The 21,051-nt window shown below is 40.4% G+C and overlaps 1 protein-coding gene across 2 annotated transcripts; it reads right to left on the reverse strand.

Moving 5' to 3' along the window:
- Positions 1-11,774: 11,774 nt before the first annotated feature.
- Positions 11,775-16,918, reverse strand: LOC128218983 (uncharacterized). Of its 2 annotated transcripts, XR_008258527.1 has the most exons (6): positions 16,820-16,918; positions 16,486-16,628; positions 16,208-16,312; positions 15,508-15,648; positions 13,601-13,678; positions 11,775-12,734 (listed from the first exon to the last, which is right to left on the reverse strand). XR_008258527.1 is itself a non-coding variant. In XM_052926769.1 (5 exons), exons 1-5 carry the CDS (start codon positions 16,879-16,881, stop codon positions 12,133-12,135), a joined length of 990 nt encoding a protein of 329 aa, XP_052782729.1. In that variant the 5' UTR covers positions 16,882-16,918; the 3' UTR covers positions 11,775-12,132. The 2 variants fall into 2 exon arrangements, 1 of the variants encoding a protein (XP_052782729.1); XM_052926769.1 differs by lacking the exon at positions 15,508-15,648.
- Positions 16,919-21,051: the final 4,133 nt, after the last annotated feature.

Below are 21,051 nucleotides of genomic sequence, written 5' to 3' on the forward strand. Positions count from 1 at the left end.
TTATGTTTGCATCTTCGTCTTCGTCTCCTTCCATCCATAATTACCCAGCACGTACATTGTGCACTTATGATAACATGCCGTTTTATTAATCAGAATACACAAAAATGCAATGACGCTAAAAAAGAGGTGTTACACAAATTCAAACAGATATGTGAAGTGAATTCACGTGACAGTCAGTGCAGCTGTTTTTGGGACATTTTTTTAAGATGACAACTCTTGAAAAACAACAGCATTGTTAATGTTAGTTTATCAAGTTCAGTTTTGAGGACTGTCTGCACCCGCTGGCTGCATTGTGGCTTGACCACACTGTGGCTTGACCATACTGTGATGTCATAACGACTTAAATGGTGTTTTAATGCCATATGTGACATGAAAGAGAAGTGACTGCTAAAAGAAGTGACATCAGTCACATCCAGACATTGGAAGACCAGAAGAAACAGAGTGATGTACAAGAGATCAGAGTGCAATAAAATTCATTAATCTTTGCAAAGAGACATCTTGGTTCTTTAACATATGCTTTGCGTAAAGCACCTATACACTGGGTTACAACTTTCCTGGGTTGAACCAGTTACAAAGTGAGTGCACATTTTTTTTCGTTCTAGAATTAAAATGCATAGTACTGGGCAAGGTAGCTATTGGTACCATATTTTGACCTCTTTAGGTTCTACATGGCCAGGGTTTGAACCCCTGACCTTCCACACCCAAAGCAACACTCTACCAATGAGCCATCTGGGCAGTAAAATTAACCGCTTAAATAGTGTGTAAGTTTAATTAAACACGCACTCGCAAAGCCCATTCAGCAAGTGCTAAAATGAGATTGTTAGTCATTTCATTTTCTTTAGAACAAAGTGCACAGACATTTGGCCATCTCCCCCAATCTTCAATTCTGTTTGATACTGGCCATCATGTTTTGATTGAGTGCACAGACAGAATGTTATCCTGGTTAGAGCTACCCATTTTCTTTAAAGCTGCACTCTCACAGATTGAACGTTTTGACAACTTCTTTTATTATTTGTCTTTGAAAGAGCAACTTTTTGACAATATCTGCAAGCCAATGATATAAGATTGTTGACAGAAAATCAGACCGTTATTTTTCATATTTCCGTTCAAAAATTAACGTTTTATGGCGTAACTAGTTTTTTGTCAGATGTCTTGTATTTCTGGTTTTAATGGATTTTCGCAAAATTTGGCTCGTTCCAAGACGAAAAAAAAATAATGTCATAACGTTTAATCTGTGAGAGTGCAGCTTTAATGTGCACCAATGTATAGCACTGGCACAGGGGACCACCATATTTAACGTCCCTCCTGGAGGATGATTAGTATGTGTTAGCGTTCCTCAGGGGTGTTGAACCTGCGACAACTGGATTGAAAGTCAAGTGTGTTACCACTAGACCACCAACCACAGCTCCTCTTACAGACTAATATCTGCCACCACCGACTACTACAAATTCTCTTTCTTTCCAAGAGCTGTCTTCCATTGGAACAACCTCCCACCCAACATAGTGACCTTCCACTACCCTGGAGCAGTTAATTCAATCAGGCTGTCTGTCAGATTGAACATGTCTTGCCATAGGGAGCTATCAAAACTATTTTTACTTTTTAAACCTAACCTGTACCTCCTAATTTTAACTTTGTTTAAAAAAACATACGTTTTCTTTCACAACTTTTACTTACATTCTTGCAGTTTGACATGCAAATGTCTAGGTCCCCAGAAGGGGTTTCAGTGGCGGATCTACCGGGGGTAGGTTTAACTCAGATTAGTAAATACTATCTTTTTTATTTAATTGATCTACCAAACATCATTGGCAGTGAAGACAGATGTTAATTCCATGTCATTATATGATTAAAATAATGCATTCAAAAAAAGATTGATATGTTTATACTAAGTTGTGCCCCCCCCCCCCAATTTTGAAAGTCCTGGACCCGCCACTGGTTTTGACATTGATGGAAGATAGTATCTATCATGTGTTTTTGGTCAGATCGAAAATCCAACCCAAGGACACGTGCGTAAGCCGGTAACGAGGCTTGCCGAGTTACCGGCCATGCAGCGTGCCCGAGGGTCCGATTATTTTTAGCCGGACCGGAAAAAAACATGACGTAGAAAACGAACTTTTGTACAATTACACCTAAAAGCGCGTGCCACGTTGTATACTGACGTCATAGAAGGCAGTAATTTTAAACAACTTTAATAGCGTTTTTCACGATTATTTATTGTCGGGTGCATGGATATCGGGCTTTTTAAAATGATTCTAGAGCCGATTGAAGGGTTGACAAAAATATATCCTTTCCGCCTGGCGATAGATGTACACCATCGGGTAAAAACAGTCCAGGCAATTTGTCGTTGAAGTCCGAATGTGTGATGGCCTTATGCCCATGCTGTATTACATAATGAATCAGTGCCCTATTTACACGATCTCTGGATTTTTCCATTATTTTGTCAATGCAAGAATTACTTGTTTCATGTTTTTACGGAGTAGACCACAGTTCTCGGAGCCCAAATCATTCCCACCGAAATGAAGGTTTGGAGTAGGAGTACACTGACGTAAGGAATTTGCAATGTTCAGTACCTGGCTATATCGGAGGCCGGGCACACCGGCCCAAATGACCTTACATGCCAAGGTGTCGTTCTATTGGCCGTCCTTTTACATACGCCTCTGCCCGTTTGATAATTGACGAGCCCAGAATCAACACAGTTTGCTCTGTAAATATAGATGAAATATTTACGAGTTTTATCAGTAAGTTATAACAATTATGGGATTATTTTATCAAGGCGAATATACAGCCTGTTAGTGCTTCCTCTACTTGACCATCGGCCCATTAGTTTTACGTCATCATCGGGTATGTTAAGCATACTTGCTAATGCTGCTGCACCGATTCTAAAAGAATGGCTTTTAATGATTGCTCTAATTCCACAAAATTCAAGGCATTTCATTAACATTGCTCTAAACCGGTATTTCGTCAAAGGCTCCCTTCTAAAATGACAAAACAACGGACCGTCAGTGTTAGGACGTACCGATAAATACAACTTTAAAGACAGTACAGGGCATATAGTACTATCCGAAGAATGTGTAAATATCAATGACTCAGAGTTGCCATACTGGTTTGTTTTTGAACACCTAATGAGAAGTGTGCACTTGCATTCGGATAATGATAAGTCCGAAATCTGTGCCACCTTCGTGTAGGGGCCTGCTTTCGCATCTACTGCGATTTCTCCTACCCTCAGAAAACAAAAACAAAATGCAATAACAAATGCTGCATTAAAGAGACTTGTTTCAAAAGTTGACGATGCTACAAAAGGCAACGCTCTCAAAATCTGCTTAAGAATATAAATGGTTAAAGGCATTCTGGTATCTTTTACGGGGCGATTCCGCCGTAAACCACATAACATTTTCTGTATTATGAATGCTCGATAGAAATCTTGTAAATTGTTGAGCTTTAGAAAAAATGAAATCTCAGACGAATAAACATTTATTGTGAAAAATGAACATTTTTTGAATTTAGACAAATGTGCGACAAATTGAACTAAATGGGTCAACGAAGGAGGCCAGCAGTCAGGTAAACTGTATTCGTTTAAATATTTTTATAATGCATTTATGGCCTGACTATAAACTTGCTTGGTGTTTTTGGAGACAGACTAATTTAACAGGTAATTTACGTCATCTTTAAATATGTCCAAAATGCCTGCGGAATTGGCGTCGGCTGGGTATCCGCATTCGGGGCCAACTGACGAAAGATTTCCCACTGCATCCGTGAAATAGAGTCAACATGTTTATTATTAACACAACCCTAATATGAAAACTAAATTGCATAGACCACATGCCGATTGGAATCTGAACAACGGCCATGTTATCACAATTAAAACATATTTTCAATGAGCAAAACCTGTCTTTCCATAAATAGCATGCTAATGCAGTTGGTACCATTTTCAAATATGTAATGTCTGACAGAATATCGCTGTTCATCCAAATTTCTGGCCACTGCAGAAAAGTCCAGGTTCCCTTACACTTTCTAAATAAGGGTATGACATGTGTGTGATCAATCTAAAACCATCTGTACGTTTTGGCACTAGGCCAATATGCGAAACTCTTAAATTTGAAATGGGTTTATTCACAAACGGTCCTGATATTATCCCAGCCGCTACTTCCGTTAAAAGTTTTTGCCGAACAATAGACCCATGACCGTTAACAGATTTCAAGTTTTTACATTCGAAAGGTTCACGCGGTCCCGAGAAACCTAGAAGAAACCCGTTTTCTAAACCATTTACTAAATACTCGGCTTCTTCTCTATTAGGATACTGATCAAGCAATTGCCTTAAAACGTCGCATTTTATTGGAGTATAAACTTTTTCCAAAATAGGGATGAAAACTATGCGTGGCGGTTGCATGGAAATGTGACCTGTTTATATGGGAGGGAGAGAACCGCTTTCCAAACTGGGGGCGAACATTAGGGAGAGTTACGTCCCTTGACTCTGGGGCGACGCTCTGAGGACAAGACCTGGTACAATTTACAACTGGATGAACCGCTTTGCAAACCATGCATGTATGAGCGTACTTACAGAAGGGTTTTAAACAACCTGCCTTGTAGTTAAAGTCATAACATTGACCTACAGTTTTTGGCTTAAGCATCGGAGGTCCGCTGGCTGTTCCGAACAGACTACAAGTTATCCATAAATGACCGTCATCATTTGACCATGACCTTGAAGGGTCATTAGCCATACGGAGACGGAACTGGATATCGTACTGGTAACAACAGGTTCGATTGAGCAGCCCTCCTTACAAGTGCCATGTACTTCAAAGTCTTAGAGGCCATACTGGGGGTAATTTATGAATGCGTCAGTTCATGTATCGATATTTTCTTGACTTAAGACTGTGGTTTTAACATCAACTGGTTATTAGTTAACGTACATTGTACATTATTGTCAAGATAATTTTGAACATATGGAAAAAATATATACAAATTTGCTATTCCAAATCATTTTCTTAATTTGATCCGAAACAAACGTATCAATTTCTGTGGAATTTAACAATAACAAAGGATCTTTCTCACCTAATGTATTTGTTTTGCCATGCCTTGGGTCGTCATATTAACAGGGGCGGCAACGCTGTCTGCATGGGAGAAACATCACTCACAGGAGGGACCGTTGGCTGGGCAACCGGAACTGCATGTGTCGTTGCGGAAAATCGGTCCTGGTAAAGTCTACCCTGCTAGCGGTGCGGAGGTCCCAACGCTTGTCGGAACCATTGTCTGGTTGCCCGGCTGACCGACATTACTAGCATCGTGGAAAACGTAAATTGCTCGCTTGCGGCAGAACTCGTGGTAGCCCTGGTCCACTGCACTGGTGTCGAAATACTGATGCATGGCAATTGCTGATTCGAAGACTTGGAGACTAATTGCTGTGTACCTGCACCTGCAGAAGTCAAAGTCCATTGGCATAGTGGCCCGTCAGCAGGTTGTTCCAAGATTGTTGTTAAGGTCGCTGTACATACCGGAGGTTGATGGCAAAGGCGAGAACCCGGGCCCGGATTCGCACGCCTTTGCTGAATATTACGTGTCTGCAAGTTTCTTACACGATCCAAAAAATGACAATGTAGTCGCCGGTTGCAGGGCTTTACCCCTCTGCCCCTTGTAGTGGTCAAATGTTTGAGCCGGGAATTGGGCATAATCATCCGATGACAAGCAATTTTCTTAGTTAAATTTTTTGTTCAAAGAATGCTGCCGTTTTGTTCCGAGCTGAAAACATGTCGTATGACGTCACTAAACAAACGCCATCATGGCATTATAATCTATAGCCGATCATTTTCATTGTCAACATTTATACCTTTGTTGGCACCAATTGCTTTGAGTCTGTTATAGAAGGTCTACATGTACTGGTTCTTCGGAATCAGTTAATCCTAACCCTTACAATAAGAAAATTCTTTTACCCTTACCCCTAGCTCTAATCCTCGTCCTTCGAAACTAGATAAGGACCTTCCACAGTCTTAACGTCGGTGGGGAATGTAAAACATTAAGGCGTTTAGAAATGAAAGTGTTAGTAATTTATGAGGTGAAATATTTATCAAATGTAATCAAACATGTTTTTGTGTAATGAGGAAATGAGCAGATTTCACAAGGGAAAATCTTGTCTGAGATTTGTTAAAATTTCTTTGGCATTTTCACGTTATTCTTCAAAATGAGATCACACAATACTTACAATGTCATTTGCTTGATATCTCACTTTGGCAATTTAACTCCTGTGTATGTATATTTATTCACTATGTCTCTATTTCAGTTCATTGTGACCGAAGACTCACATTATTTGAAGTCGGTTACGTTTCCGTTGGACACCGAAAGTATTGTCAGGGTTGTGTTTACGCTCAAGGAGAAAAAGTAAATATTGTTTTTTTTTTGTGAAACTAAAACAATAAGCGCTCTTACGTTGACTTACTGCTGTTCTCAATCGGAGCACTTCGGGACTTTTTCTTCAAAAAACTTTGGATGCACATGGACGATTTACAATGTCAGAATTCTTTACATTTAATTACGCTTAAATAAGTAGTTCAAGTAGTAATTTCAAATAAGGAAATTACTCTGTATAAGGATTTATGAAATTATACATTTAACAGGGGATAAATTTCAACTGACTAATCAAAAAACATGCTTAAATGCTATAACTGATTAATATGAATACTATTATTAATTTTACGAACTACTTTTACTAATGTAATGGGATATATCTGATGCTCGTCGCATGGCGGAGATGGAAGAGGTATTCCGATTGTTTTGTGGTTTGGTTAGGTTCACAAACAAGCTAGTATCATGCCTTTACATTAGCGATTACTTTCGTGATCTCAAGAGTACAAGAAAATCAAGTATCATAACATTGTGGTAAACTGAAAGCAATTTAAGTCTCTTTTTGAATTTTGCAAGCTGCCATTTATCATAATCACAATGTTAAAGAAGGACAACTTCAGGCGTATCAATATCTTGAGCAATATTGATTTAATTGAGTTATGTCAATTTCCTTTGCATATGACTGAGAATTAATTCTAAACATCATTTTTCGCCAACTTACAATTTTAAAATAATCTGGCATTGATATTATAGTCGTAAAAACCACCTACAGGTGAAATACAACTGTTATATCAAACCGTGCAAAGTGGTTGAATAATGTAATAGGCTTGTCATTCAAAATAGGTTTAAACAAAGCACATTTATTTTCAAAACAGTCGGAAAACAAAAACAAAATAGCTTCCTTTTAAAATAATTTCCAGCATATTTTTCATATTAGGCAAGTTTCGACAGCCAATGAAAATGGTCCATTTTTCAAATCCTATATTTGGCGAGTTTTGTAGCCAATCAAAACAGTATTGTCAACGGTATTATCCCCGTATCGCGACAAATACATAATAGTTGATTGATAATACAAATTATTGTTGTGGAATAGATGTTGTATATAACAGAAAATGAGCACACCTTCCTTCAAATACATGTCTAAATGTAAAACCTTTTTTTTTTACCTGTCTATGAATAAAAAAACACAACAGATGACGATCACTGACCGAAACGGCGACACTGATTTAATCCATTTCACCGCGAAACCAAAAAAATGCATATGCGCCTTTTTCGACCATGATCATGTACGTCTGTTGATCCAAAAGTTCGCGGACACTGTTTCAAAATAAAGTTGACAACCAATGGTTATATTTTTAGATTGTGTATTGGATACAGTATCAAATGTTACATTCTATGCACTAGAGCTCTTTGACGACTATCGCGCGATACATGTAAAAGGGGCAATCTAAAATTTCGCGGATTATGTCTTAAAATTTTGTTTATAACTATTAGTTTTATTTTAAACAGTTAAACTGCGATCGCTCGAGGACGCCGGGGTCCGAGCTAAAACCTCGAAGGAACTGATGTTTTGAACAACCCAAGTTTTAATTTCCCAGTCTGTTATGAAATGTCTTTCAGTGTATTTTAATTTTTCGACACGGAATATGCATTGCATTGTGGAAATCGCTCATATGTTCAAAGACTGTCGTATGCTAAATGTAAAAAAAACAAAACAATACATGAATAAATAGTAAAGTTTATTTGTAAAAAGGCACACTTTCTGAACAAACAGTGCATATTATGGCATATGTCAGATTAAGGATTGATAATTGGCGCATCTTGTCTGTCTTGCGTAACTGTGGATTTATAAGTTGGGTGGTGTGTAAGCTTATTTGTGCTCGCACTCGGGCCTCATAAGTTGGACCGCTATGATATTGCTTTAATAATATTTTATTACTCATTTACATTTCTGACAACTAACTTCTCATAACTATCTTCTCAATTGCCCTTATATGCGTAAACAGTGATAAACGGTTTTTCACACATTATCAAATTTCCTTTCAACGGTCATTGAATTTCAAAAATGCAACTAGCATTTTTTTCTTTATTTTGGAACACGCATTCGGGAAAAATGTTAGAATATATGACCTCGAGTGAGTCATAAGGTTTTTTTGCATGATTTGTGTATTTGGGACCGGCTATTGTGCTCGACTCCTCGACTTATTTAGTTTTCGATGCAGAGTCTGTATATTTCATATGAAAATAGAAGGGAAAATGTTCGGGACTAAGCTTTGACCTCGAGAAACCGCTGGTTCTCGAACGACCCCATGTTCGAACGACCACAGTGTAACTGTAATTGACTTTTGTATTAAGTATAAAATGAGATATTCGTTTCAACGGCAAAACTACTAACAGCTATATAATCAGTTTTGTCTTAAGAGACGGACGCTTTATTATACACAAATATGACCTTTTCATTGAATTTAGTTTCACTTTTTACAGATTCGTTTTAAACCTGTATCTGGATGCACAAAACATCTTCCTGCACGTCGTTGCAACTGGACGAGTATCGTTTGTAGATCATATGGTTGATAACGTGTGGCAACAACAATTGATAGTCGGTTTGTATCCGGGCAACATTGGCCAGAGACAAGAATTTATAGTTAAGATACACAAAAACTACGTCCAGGTATGTCATGGTGATCATTTTACTAGTATGGGCATTTATGCTGTGGCATTTAAGATGTCAATTTCGTAGCCCCTTTAGGATTTTCGTGTGGCATGTTCATCCTTTTCCGAGAATGAGTGCTTTCAGTAATATATTAAGGAACATGCGATTTATTTCGGAGAAAAATGTATACGATAGTTATTCCAGAAGATCGAATACAAAAACTGTTATAAAGTAAATATGGTAGAAATATGAAATGTTCGGATTTATTTCATTTTCACATAATACTTTTCATCAGGTGTAAAATTTGGTAACATCGTGTTATAACATGAAACAATTTTTTTTTATAAAATATCAGACGCAGCGCACACCAACTCACATAGTTATTAAGATATATTCCCATTAAAAGTCGACACCAACGTGCGTGGCTTATTATATATATACATATTCACGCATGTCGTGGCGCACTCTTACATACAGAGCTCTATAGGCATTTCCACGCAGGTTGCGGCGCATACTAATGTACATACCTTACCATGTAAACATTTTCCAGCATGTCGCGGCGAAAACAAACGTTCATACTTTCAATATAGACATTTTTTTGCACGTCGCGGTGCATTCAAACGTTCCTTCTTTCAATGTAGGCATTTTCCTGCATGTCGCGGTGCATGAAAACGTTCATACTTTCAATGTAGACATTTTCCTGCACGTCGCGGCGCACACAAACTTTCATACCTTTCCATGTAGATAATTCCTGCACGTCACGGCGCACACACTCGTTCATACCTTTCCATGTAGACATATTCCTGCACGTCCCGGCGCACACAAACGTTTATACCTTTCCATGTAGACATATTCATGCACGTGGTGGTGCTCACAAACGTTCATACTACTCCATTTAGACATTATCCTGCACGTCACGGCGCATACAAACGTTCATACATTTTCATGTACAGCTATTTCTGCACGTCGCGGTGCACACAAGCGTTCATAGTTCATACCATTCCATGTAGACATATTCCTGCACGTCGCGGTGCACACAAACGTTTATACCTTTCCATGTAGACATATTCATGCACGTGGTGGTGCTCACAAACGTTCATACTACTCCATTTAGACATTATCCTGCACGTCACGGCGCATACTAACGTTCATACGTTTTCATGTACAGCTATTTCTGCACGTCGCGGTGCACACAAGCGTTCATACCATTCCATGTAGACATATTCCTGCACGTCGCGGTGCACACAAGCGTTCATACCTTTCCATGTAGACACATTCCTGCACGTCGCGGTGCTCACAAACGTTTATACTACTCCATATAGACACATTCCTGCACGTCGCGGTGCTCACAAACGTTTATACTACTCCATATAGACACATTCCTGCACGTCGCGGTGCACACAAACGTTCATACCTTTCCATGTAGACACATTTCTGCACGTCGTGGTGCTTACAAACGTTCATACCTGTCCATGTAGACATGTTCCTGCATTTCGCGGTGCACGCAAACGTTCATACCTTTTTCAAATATAAAAATATTCAAGCAGACATCGTTGTGCACTTATTCCCGCATGCTGCGGCGCACACAAACGTAAATACGTAGCTTATTAGGCATTTTCCCTGCCCTGCATACACACTCACTTACATACATTAGTTTATACACATATTCCTTCATGTCGCCACGCATCAAAGGTTCATGCCTTACTTGTAGACATATTCCCGCATGTCTGTTTCGCGTAGGCATCGTGTTGCGATTTATAATGCCTTTTGCTATCAGTTTAAGTCCATTGAGCTTCGTATTCGTTACAGGTGTTCCATGACAACGTGTTTCAGATTCAATCCAACACCATGCTACCGTCTACGCAGATACGAACCTTTATGTTTGCACCTATGGTCCATTCAAGTGTGATCGAAATGCACGCCATGGAATTTGAGCGACCATAACTGTTGCGTTATACAATTCAATATGTAGCAATACATTTCGAGAAATTCATATACTCAAGACATTTCAGAGCAAATATTAATCCGATTCGATATATCACTTGGAAGGAAAGATTAGCGAATACATGTCGCTTTTATTATTAATAATGTTTTCATCATTCGTTCCCAGCTTTTGTACATTGATGCTTTGTATAATAAAACTCTATGATCACACAGTTTTAAACATTTTATTTTATAAGGCAGACTGTTTGGGATGTTTATAATAAAGACTGCATCGTATTTTTGAAAAGTTTTTGCATTAGGTGCTCTGAATTGTTTTCATCCGTCTGCAAATAAAGTTGGGATTTCTAATCATAGAAGTACTTGGGGATAACCTATACGTTTATTATCATTTGTTTTTTTGATAAGTTTCCTCAAGGTAATGCATACTTTGATAAGATTTACCTTTTGCGTTTGATCTTTATTAAGAATTGTTGGTTTAAACCCACAGTGAATTTACATTTTACTGACCGTTCCAAGGCGGTACCTAAATTCTTGATAAACATACCTATTTTTTATATATAGTATGTATGCACTGTGCTGTTTGTGGAGTTTTGTGCTGTTCTTCAATGTTTCTTGTTTGTGATTTTGTGCTATATGTCTTTAGCGTTTGCCCAGTGCCACTAAACCGGGTTTATGTTTAAACTTTTTGCTACTGAGCTTGTTTCTGTAGCTTTTTGCAAAAATATTGCAATTCACATTTTGTTTGATAATGTCAACAAATTCGAGCTTTTAATATTATGGTGTAAACATAACACATGTTTTAGTCAGAGCAATAAGAATTTAAAATTCTGAAAAATAATGCTTCATATTGATGGAAATTTTGAGATTTTTAGAATTGGGATTATTATTTTCCTTTCATTATAAGTCAATTTTGCTACTCGTTTCTCGGCCTTTCTAAACAAAGGTGATCTATGCATGCCAAAGAGATAAAAATCGTGTTTTAATCAATCTTCTATAATCCCGAAATTTACTGAAGGAAATGAGGTCGCATTCCTTGACTTTCATTATTCAGAGCTGTTTCTGCACACTTGAATTCTACTTTATATTTCAAACGCTAAAAAAATAGATTCTTCAAATTATGACCACGTGTTGTATCGTTTCAGATGATTTCAATAAAAAGTTTGTGTTTTTAAATGTGCTGATTTATATATTGGCCAAACGCCATATTACAGTTGCCACACAGCGCAAGAAACTAACAGATATAACAACCAAGCTGCGCTAAATAACCTCCTACTTCCGTTAGTGCTTCGGGAAATAACGTCTAACATGGAAACACCTTTTGTAAATGTTATATTGGTGCCAATGTTTATGTTCATTGATGTCACTGTTCCAACTTCGCGAACGAAGGTGACGTTTGTTTTTGTCGTAACGTTGTTATGGTCCATCAGCGGAACGTAAAGTTCCCACGGGTATGTTATCTCCATCAAGAATCGATCTTTGTCTTGGGTTGAATAGAGATTTCCCCCGAGTCTTCCTGATTCGAAGTTCAGCTGCGTTTGTGAACTTCCATTCACAGTTAATATGAACTCTGGTTGAAACTCATTTCCGTAGATTCCGGTGTACTCGGAAATGTCCGGTAAAAAAGCAGAAATTTCCGTCAACCTCGAATCTGTCTCGTCTTTCCAGGGTTCGGGAAAGGAGCAGGCAGTTGAAGAGTTCAGCCATGGTTCTTTGTCCAGTAATAAGTCTGCCAGGTAGTACATAGTTGTAGTCAAGGATGTGTACTGGTAATCCTCTAACATACCTCCATTTGTACTAATAAATATCCCTGCAATAAGTATTTGTACATTTACTTCAGTGAATCAGGTCTTAAAAAGATCAAATGGTTCAATTATGTTTTTTCTCCAACTACGAAACAATTGTAGAACCAAAACATAAAATCATCAACTTACAAAAAGCAAAAACAAAAAAGAACAAGCTAACTAAATACAGTTTCGAACACAACTGATAAAAATCCCTTGCTGCCGACTTTGGCGGTACCCATTTTCACCCCGTCCCCCATACATTAGTTTTCTAATCGGATGGGAACTATCAAGAAGGATATAGTGAGTCTTACATTAGTAATTGTTAGCTATGATATACCAAGTCCTTATGATGAGATACTAAGTCTTAATTTTGATATACTTAGTAATTCTTAGGAGATAAAAAAGTTATAATTACGAGACATTCCGTTTAGCGCTCATAATCTCCTAATTACGAGTTAATATCTCCTATTAAGGACTTCAGAATTCATAGTTAGAAAATTGTTCATTCACTTAAAGCATATATTGCGGATAGTGACCCTTCCATTAGTAAATCATTATTAAAATGTATATATTTTAATTTTCTACATCATGCTATTACTAGGTCATCGAAACATTGCAAAAAACCGTTGGCTCGAACTCCCAAGGACCAGCGAAAATACAGCGAGCCTCGAAAAATTCGCGGCAAGCGAGATGATTTACCTTAATTTAAAGAAATCGGTCCTTTACATCAAGTTCGAGCCAACGGGGTCCGACTGTATATTACACTTTATAAATACCTTCATGTTAACATTGGAAATAATACAGCACACTAACACGGTTTTAAATGTATTTTGTAAAAGCATTATAAATGTTTACATGTTAATCAAAATACACATGTAAGCATAAATACCAATATTTTCTTCCGGAAACAACCAGACTAGCGTTATGTAAGACCAAAATCCTCCACTGTGCCACAACGCTCTGTGACCTGGAAATAAAGACTAGGGTTTAAACCACAAGCCACCACTGTGCCACGCCGCTCAGCTCCTTGGAAACTAAGACCAGCGTTACGTAAGACCACAAGTCTCCACTGTGCCACACCGCTCGGCAACATGGAAATACAGACCAGCGTTATGTACGACCACAAGTCACCAATGTGCCACGCCGCTCGGTATTTTGGAAACAAAGACCAGCGTTACGTAAGACCACAAACATCCACTGTTCCACACCGCTCAATAACCTGGGAATATAGGCTAGCGTTATGTGACACAATAAGCCTCCACTGTGCCACACCGCTCTGTAACTTGGGAATATAGAGAGGCGTTATGTAATTCCCCAAGCAACGACTATGCCACACCACTCTGTAACCTTGAAATAAAGACATGCGTTATGTAATTCCACAAGCCTCTACTGTATCATAGCCGCTATGTGTCCTAGAGTTATAGACCCGCCTTATGTAAAACAACAAGCCTCCATTGTGCCTCACCGCTCTGTCTCCTGCAACAATAAACTCGCGTTATATAAGACCACAAACCTATCCCAGCAGGCACAACAACGTTGAAGCAACGTTAAAACAACAGTCATCCTTCAACGTTGAGAAAAGGTTGAAATATGGTTGTATTTGAAAGTTGTATTGCGTTGTGATTTCAACCTTGAAACAACGTTGCGGTTTAAACGTTGAAACAACATTGAAATAAGGTTGAAACAACGTTGAAATGAGGTTGAACCAGCGTTGCAGTTTCAACATTGAATAGACGTTGCTGTTAAACCGCTGAAGGGTTAAGGTAAGGTAAAAACTATAAAGAACACAGTTTTGTTTGGATTACCTTTATACAGTATGTACATGTAAATGGTATAATGAGTTTAAATTTAATACGAGTCATACAAAAGATATAATTTGCCAATGTCTCCTCATCCACTGCCTCATCAACAATGCGATGCACCACCCCTTCTTCATCCATGCTGGAATGTAAAAGATTAGAACAATAAATGTAAATAAACCATCCTTTATAAACATAATAGATGCAAAGAAGAGTAGTGTTGCCTTCCCACGTAACATATTTGACATAATTTATCACGTGCCAGTATACACACACTTGTAAATGAATAATTCAAATACCCCCAAAACCTAACATCATCTTATCTGATTTTTCGGGAATGGGTCCGGTACCACAGAAAAACCCTGTTACTAGCAAAAACAAATCGCCATGGTGCATTAGAAATAAAAAAATCTGTTTAATATTTCAAAACACAATGCAAGTTCTATAAACTTGACAATAAAACATTTAATAAGATTAATACGTTAAGTACCTGTCAATTAATTGTTGAAGACTAAGAATGAAATCAAAGTTATACAGGTTTTGTGTGTGATAAGTAGAAATAAAACACATTAACTTATTGAAAATCTGAAATAAATAGTCTTATAATGTACAAATATAAGTATATCTTTTTGTGTTACATTATATGTTAGGTGCAAGTTTTACTGATTGCTGAAATACTTGCAACTGTCGTAGGTCAATTAGACATTTAACACTATTAATTCAGATTTTTCATTTTAACATACTTTTTATAAACATATATATTTATCCATTTTGAAATCATTTGAAATTAATAATTAATACAACTATCCCATGTTTGTACCTTTGTTTACTCCCTTAGGAAAAGAAGATGTATATTAGGAACATTTTTCATCATAATTTGAACAATAGAAATGGTATCCGAAATCCCGTCGTATCCGAAATGCATGATTTTCAACAAATAATTCGTTCGAAAACATAATTTTTTGACATTTTGTAAATAAATACCAAACGTACTTACTCAAATGGAACCGACTGTCACTTCCCACACGTAGTTAGCTTGAACTAATGGAATTTACGATAAATCGGTATAACTCTGTATTGCGGTAGATGGCCATTCAGCCTCAAAAAAGAAGTCTACTCGTCAAGCATGAATGGCTCTCTATAAAAGATTGAATGTGGATATGATAATATAAACAGAACAGAATATCGATCTATATTCGAATGTCATGACAACATCAATATGACAACCATTTTTCAACCATCCTCAATGTTGAGGTATCGACCGTATTTCAACGTCGAAATGTCGAAAAAAAAATTAACGTTGAAGCTTCGACGTTGTTTCAACGTTGAAATATTGTTGATCGACGTTGATCAGCCTTCCTGAGGTTGATAACTGGCGATAAATTACGTCATAAGGCAACACCGTGCATGACAGTTTACCTACAGTATATGGTTATATATATCAATTTATCATTTTGTTTACAGCTAAACTTTTGTACCGGCCTTTTACATCGTTCTTGAAATAGCGCTAGTTAACTAGCGACGGAGCCATTTAATAAAGTTAACCAAGACTCGCGATTTCTTTAAAAAAAAACTACGCCAAAACGTCTTCGCACCACCCACTTTAGTAATAACACAAGTGAAAACAACAGGGAAAAACAATTGTAATTAAATATTTTTAGTGCAAATATGCACAATACATAAACTTGAATGCATACCATCATAATTACTGACGAACCATGCGTATCCATACCCAACTTGCACGTCAGATACGGGGAATGTGGGTTTAGACACGGTGTCCATCTCATCCGTAGGAATGACAGCTGAAATGCAAGCAAGATTCACAACATTTGACGTACAGTAGGGAATCCATTTACAGTTAATTGACACAGTTCAGTCTTGATAACATTTAAATGAACAAACGAAAAGAATCTAAAATTAAGAAAGCAAATGTAAATATTTGTTCTATATTTGCTTATTTTAAGTATCTGACTACCTGAGAAAGCTTCACCGAAGAGCTTAGGGTCTATCAGCTTGTCCCCAGTCGTTGTATTCACATTGTTCAAGACAAACTGTAAATAACGCACCATGTCCTCTGCAGACGACAATATGGCTCCTGCTGGCTCCACCGGGTGCAGTCTGAAAATAGTAACAAGCTCACAACATTTCTCAAATATTAATGTAAACATTTTAAACAAACATAAATCAATACGCTTAAATCCGTTTGAAATAAGTAACGTTCCGTTTTTTACTTCTTGCGTTGTTTAAGTGACTTTAATAATAAATATAGTTTAAACTATTATGAACTAGTAGTATATAAGGGAGCATACTCATAAATATCTGAAGTTGAGTTTTCAAACGAGTTGTCCTTGTATATGTACGGATGCGCCATCTCACTTGAAAGAACGTCCGATGTCTTTTTCAGTATTTTAGTTGACTTCATTCCAAGGGGTACAAATATTCTTGACGTCACAAGATTTTCCCACGTGTCCCCACCTAACTTTTCTGCCACATGGCCAAGTAACATGTACATGTAATTGTTGTAGATGAAGGAGTCCCTAAAAGGGATTTGCTCTGGGAGATATCTCATTCGTCTGCAATAATTTATCATATGTGAACGATTCATAACGATTGATCCATTCTTAATATTGAACGTGTACGTATTTTGAGCTAATATGTAATAAAACTTGTGACTTTTACTAAACAAGATTACACTTTATACAAAAGTCCGCTCACGTTGCATTGCTCATTGTGTTGTGTGTATTTAACTAGAGCATGCAGCAATAAAATAAGACATATACATGATAATTGTGTACATATCAAGTGATTCATTACTTGCAAAGGTCTGCCCTCGATATGGATGGCGGGAACCCAGCCATAAAGCCATTGTCGGGGCTGGCCAGGCCTGTTCTATGTGACAAAAGGTCTCGAAGAGTTGTCTCACGTGTCCTATGGTCGTCAATGAACCCATACTCTGTGCCAAGAATATCGGATAGCTTCGCCGTCCACTGTAATCTGTACCAAATAGCCATGTATTGCGGATTTTGATTGTCATCTAATTCAAATAACTGGTTTCACTCAACGATATTATCATTACAAGTCCTATATGAGAAACCGAAAAAAACACTTACACCAGGCTCTGAAGCCCAAAACTCATCAATGAGAGACAGTCGAGAGCGAGAGTACACCCGGCACTGGAACCAATGACCCATGAGTGAGAGTACACCCGGCACTGGAACCAATGACCCATGAGTGAGAGTACACCCGGCACTGGAACCAATGACTCACGAGTGAGAGTACACCCGGCACTGGAACCAATGACTCACGAGTGAGAGTACACCCGGCACTGGAACCAATGACTCACGAGTGAGAGTACACCCGCCACTGGAACCAATGACTCACGAGTGAGAGTACACCCGCCACTGGAACCAATGACTCACGAGTGAGAGTACACCCGGCACTGGACCAAATGACTCATGAGTGAGAGTACACCCGGCACTGGACCCAATGACTCATGAGTGAGAGTTCACCCGGCACTGGACCCAATGACTCATGCGTGAGAGTACACCCGGCACTGGAACAATGACTCATGAGTGAGAGTACACCCGGCACTGGAACAATGACTCATGAGTGAGAGTACACCGGCACTGGAACCAATGACTCATGAGTGAGAGTACACCGGCACTGGAACCAATGACTCATGAGTGAGAGTACACCCGGCACTGGAACCAATGACTCATGAGTGAGAGTACACCCGGCACTGGAACCAATGACTCATGAGTGAGAGTACACCCGGCACTGGAACCAATGACTCATGAGTGAGAGTACACCCGGCACTGGAACCAATGACTCATGAGTGAGAGTACACCCGGCACTGGAACCAATGACTCATGAGTGAGAGTACACCGGCACTGGAACCAATGACTCATGAGTGAGAGTACACCGGCACTGGAACCAATGACTCATGAGTGAGAGTACACCGGCACGGGAACCAATGACTCATGAGTGAGAGTACACCCGGCACGGGAACCAATGACTCATGAGTGAGAGTACACCCGGCACGGGAACCAATGACTCATGAGTGAGAGTACACCCGGCACGGGAACCAATGACTCATGAGTGAGAGTACACCCGGCACGGGAACCAATGACTCATGAGTGAGAGTACACCCGGCACTGGACCCAATGACTCATGAGTGAGAGTACACCCGGCGCTGGAACCAATGACTCATGAGTGAGAGTACACCCGGCGCTGGAACCAATGACTCATGAGTGAGAGTACACCCGGCGCTGGAACCAATGACTCATGAGTGAGAGTACACCCGGCGCTGGAACCAATGACTCATGAGTGAGAGTTCACCCGGCGCTGGAACCAATGACTCATGAGTGAGAGTACACCCGGCGCTGGAACCAATGACTCATGAGTGAGAGTACACCCGGCGCTGGAACCAATGACACATGAGTGAGAGTACACCCGGCGCTGGAACCAATGACTCATGAGTGAGAGTACACCCGGCGCTGGAACCAATGACACATGAGTGAGAGTACACCCGGCGCTGGAACCAATGACACATGAGTGAGAGTACACCCGGCACTGGAACCAATGACTCACGAGTGAGAGTACACCCGGCACTGGAACCAATGACTCACGAGTGAGAGTACACCCGGCACTGGAACCAATGACTCACGAGTGAGAGTACACCCGGCACTGGAACCAATGACTCACGAGTGAGAGTACACCCGGCACTGGAACCAATGACTCACGAGTGAGAGTACACCCGGCACTGGAACCAATGACTCACGAGTGAGAGTACACCCGGCACTGGAACCAATGACTCACGAGTGAGAGTACACCCGGCACTGGAACCAATGACTCACGAGTGAGAGTACACCCGGCACTGGAACCAATGACTCACGAGTGAGAGTACACCCGGCACTGGAACCTATGACTCACGAGTGAGAGTACACCCGGCACTGGAACCTATGACTCACGAGTGAGAGTACACCCGGCACTGGAACCAATGACTCACGAGTGAGAGTACACCCGGCACTGGAACCAATGACTCACGAGTGAGAGTACACCCGGCACTGGAACCAATGACTCACGAGTGAGAGTACACCCGGCACTGGAACCAATGACTCACGAGTGAGAGTACACCCGGCACTGGAACCAATGACTCACGAGTGAGAGTACACCCGGCACTGGAACCAATGACTCACGAGTGAGAGTACACCCGGCACTGGAACCAATGACTCACGAGTGAGAGTACACCCGGCACTGGAACCAATGACCCACGAGTGAGAGTACACCCGGCACTGGAACCAATGACCCATGAGTGAGAGTACACCCGGCACTGGAACCAATGACCCATGAGTGAGAGTACACCCGGCACTGGAACCAATGACCCATGAGTGAGAGTACACCCGGCACTGGAACCAATGACCCATGAGTGAGAGTACACCCGGCACTGGAACCAATGACCCATGAGTGAGAGTACACCCGGCACTGGAACCAATGACTCATGAGTGAGAGTACACCCGGCACTGGAACCAATGACTCATGAGTGAGAGTACACCCGGCACTGGAACCAATGACTCATGAGTGAGAGTACACCCGGCACTGGAACCAATGACTCATGAGTGAGAGTACACCCGGCACTGGAACCAATGACTCATGAGTGAGAGTACACCCGGCACTGGAACCAATGACTCATGAGTGAGAGTACACCCGGCACTGGAACCAATGACTCATGAGTGAGAGTACACCCGGCACTGGAACCAATGACTCATGAGTGAGAGTACACCCGGCACTGGAACCAATGACTCATGAGTGAGAGTACACCCGGCACTGGAACCAATGACTCACGAGTGAGAGTACACCCGGCACTGGAACCAATGACTCACGAGTGAGAGTACACCCGGCACTGGAACCAATGACTCACGAGTGAGAGTACACCCGGCACTGGAACCAATGACTCACGAGTGAGAGTACACCCGGCACTGGAACCAATGACTCACGAGTGAGAGTACACCCGGCACTGGAACCAATGACTCACGAGTGAGAGTACACCCGGCACTGGAACCAATGACTCACGAGTGAGAGTACACCCGGCACTGGAACCAATGACTCACGAGTGAGAGTACACCCGGCACTGGAACCAATGACTCACGAGTGAGAGTACACCCGGCACTGGAACCAATGACTCACGAGTGAGAGTACACCCGGCACTGGAACCAATGACTCACGAGTGAGAGTACACCCGGCACTGGAACCAATGACTCACGAGTGAGAGTACACCCGGCACTGGAACCAATGACTCACGAGTGAGAGTACACCCGGCACTGGAACCAATGACTCACGAGTGAGAGTACACCCGGCACTGGAACCAATGACTCACGAGTGAGAGTACACCCGGCACTGGAACCAATGACTCACGAGTGAGAGTACACCCGGCACTGGAACCAATGACTCACGAGTGAGAGTACACCCGGCACTGGAACCAATGACTCACGAGTGAGAGTACACCCGGCACGTGAACCAATGACTCATGAGTGAGAGTACA

Source organism: Mya arenaria, chromosome 15 (genome assembly GCF_026914265.1).
Source record: "Mya arenaria isolate MELC-2E11 chromosome 15, ASM2691426v1".
Lineage (NCBI taxonomy): Eukaryota > Metazoa > Mollusca > Bivalvia > Myida > Myidae > Mya > Mya arenaria.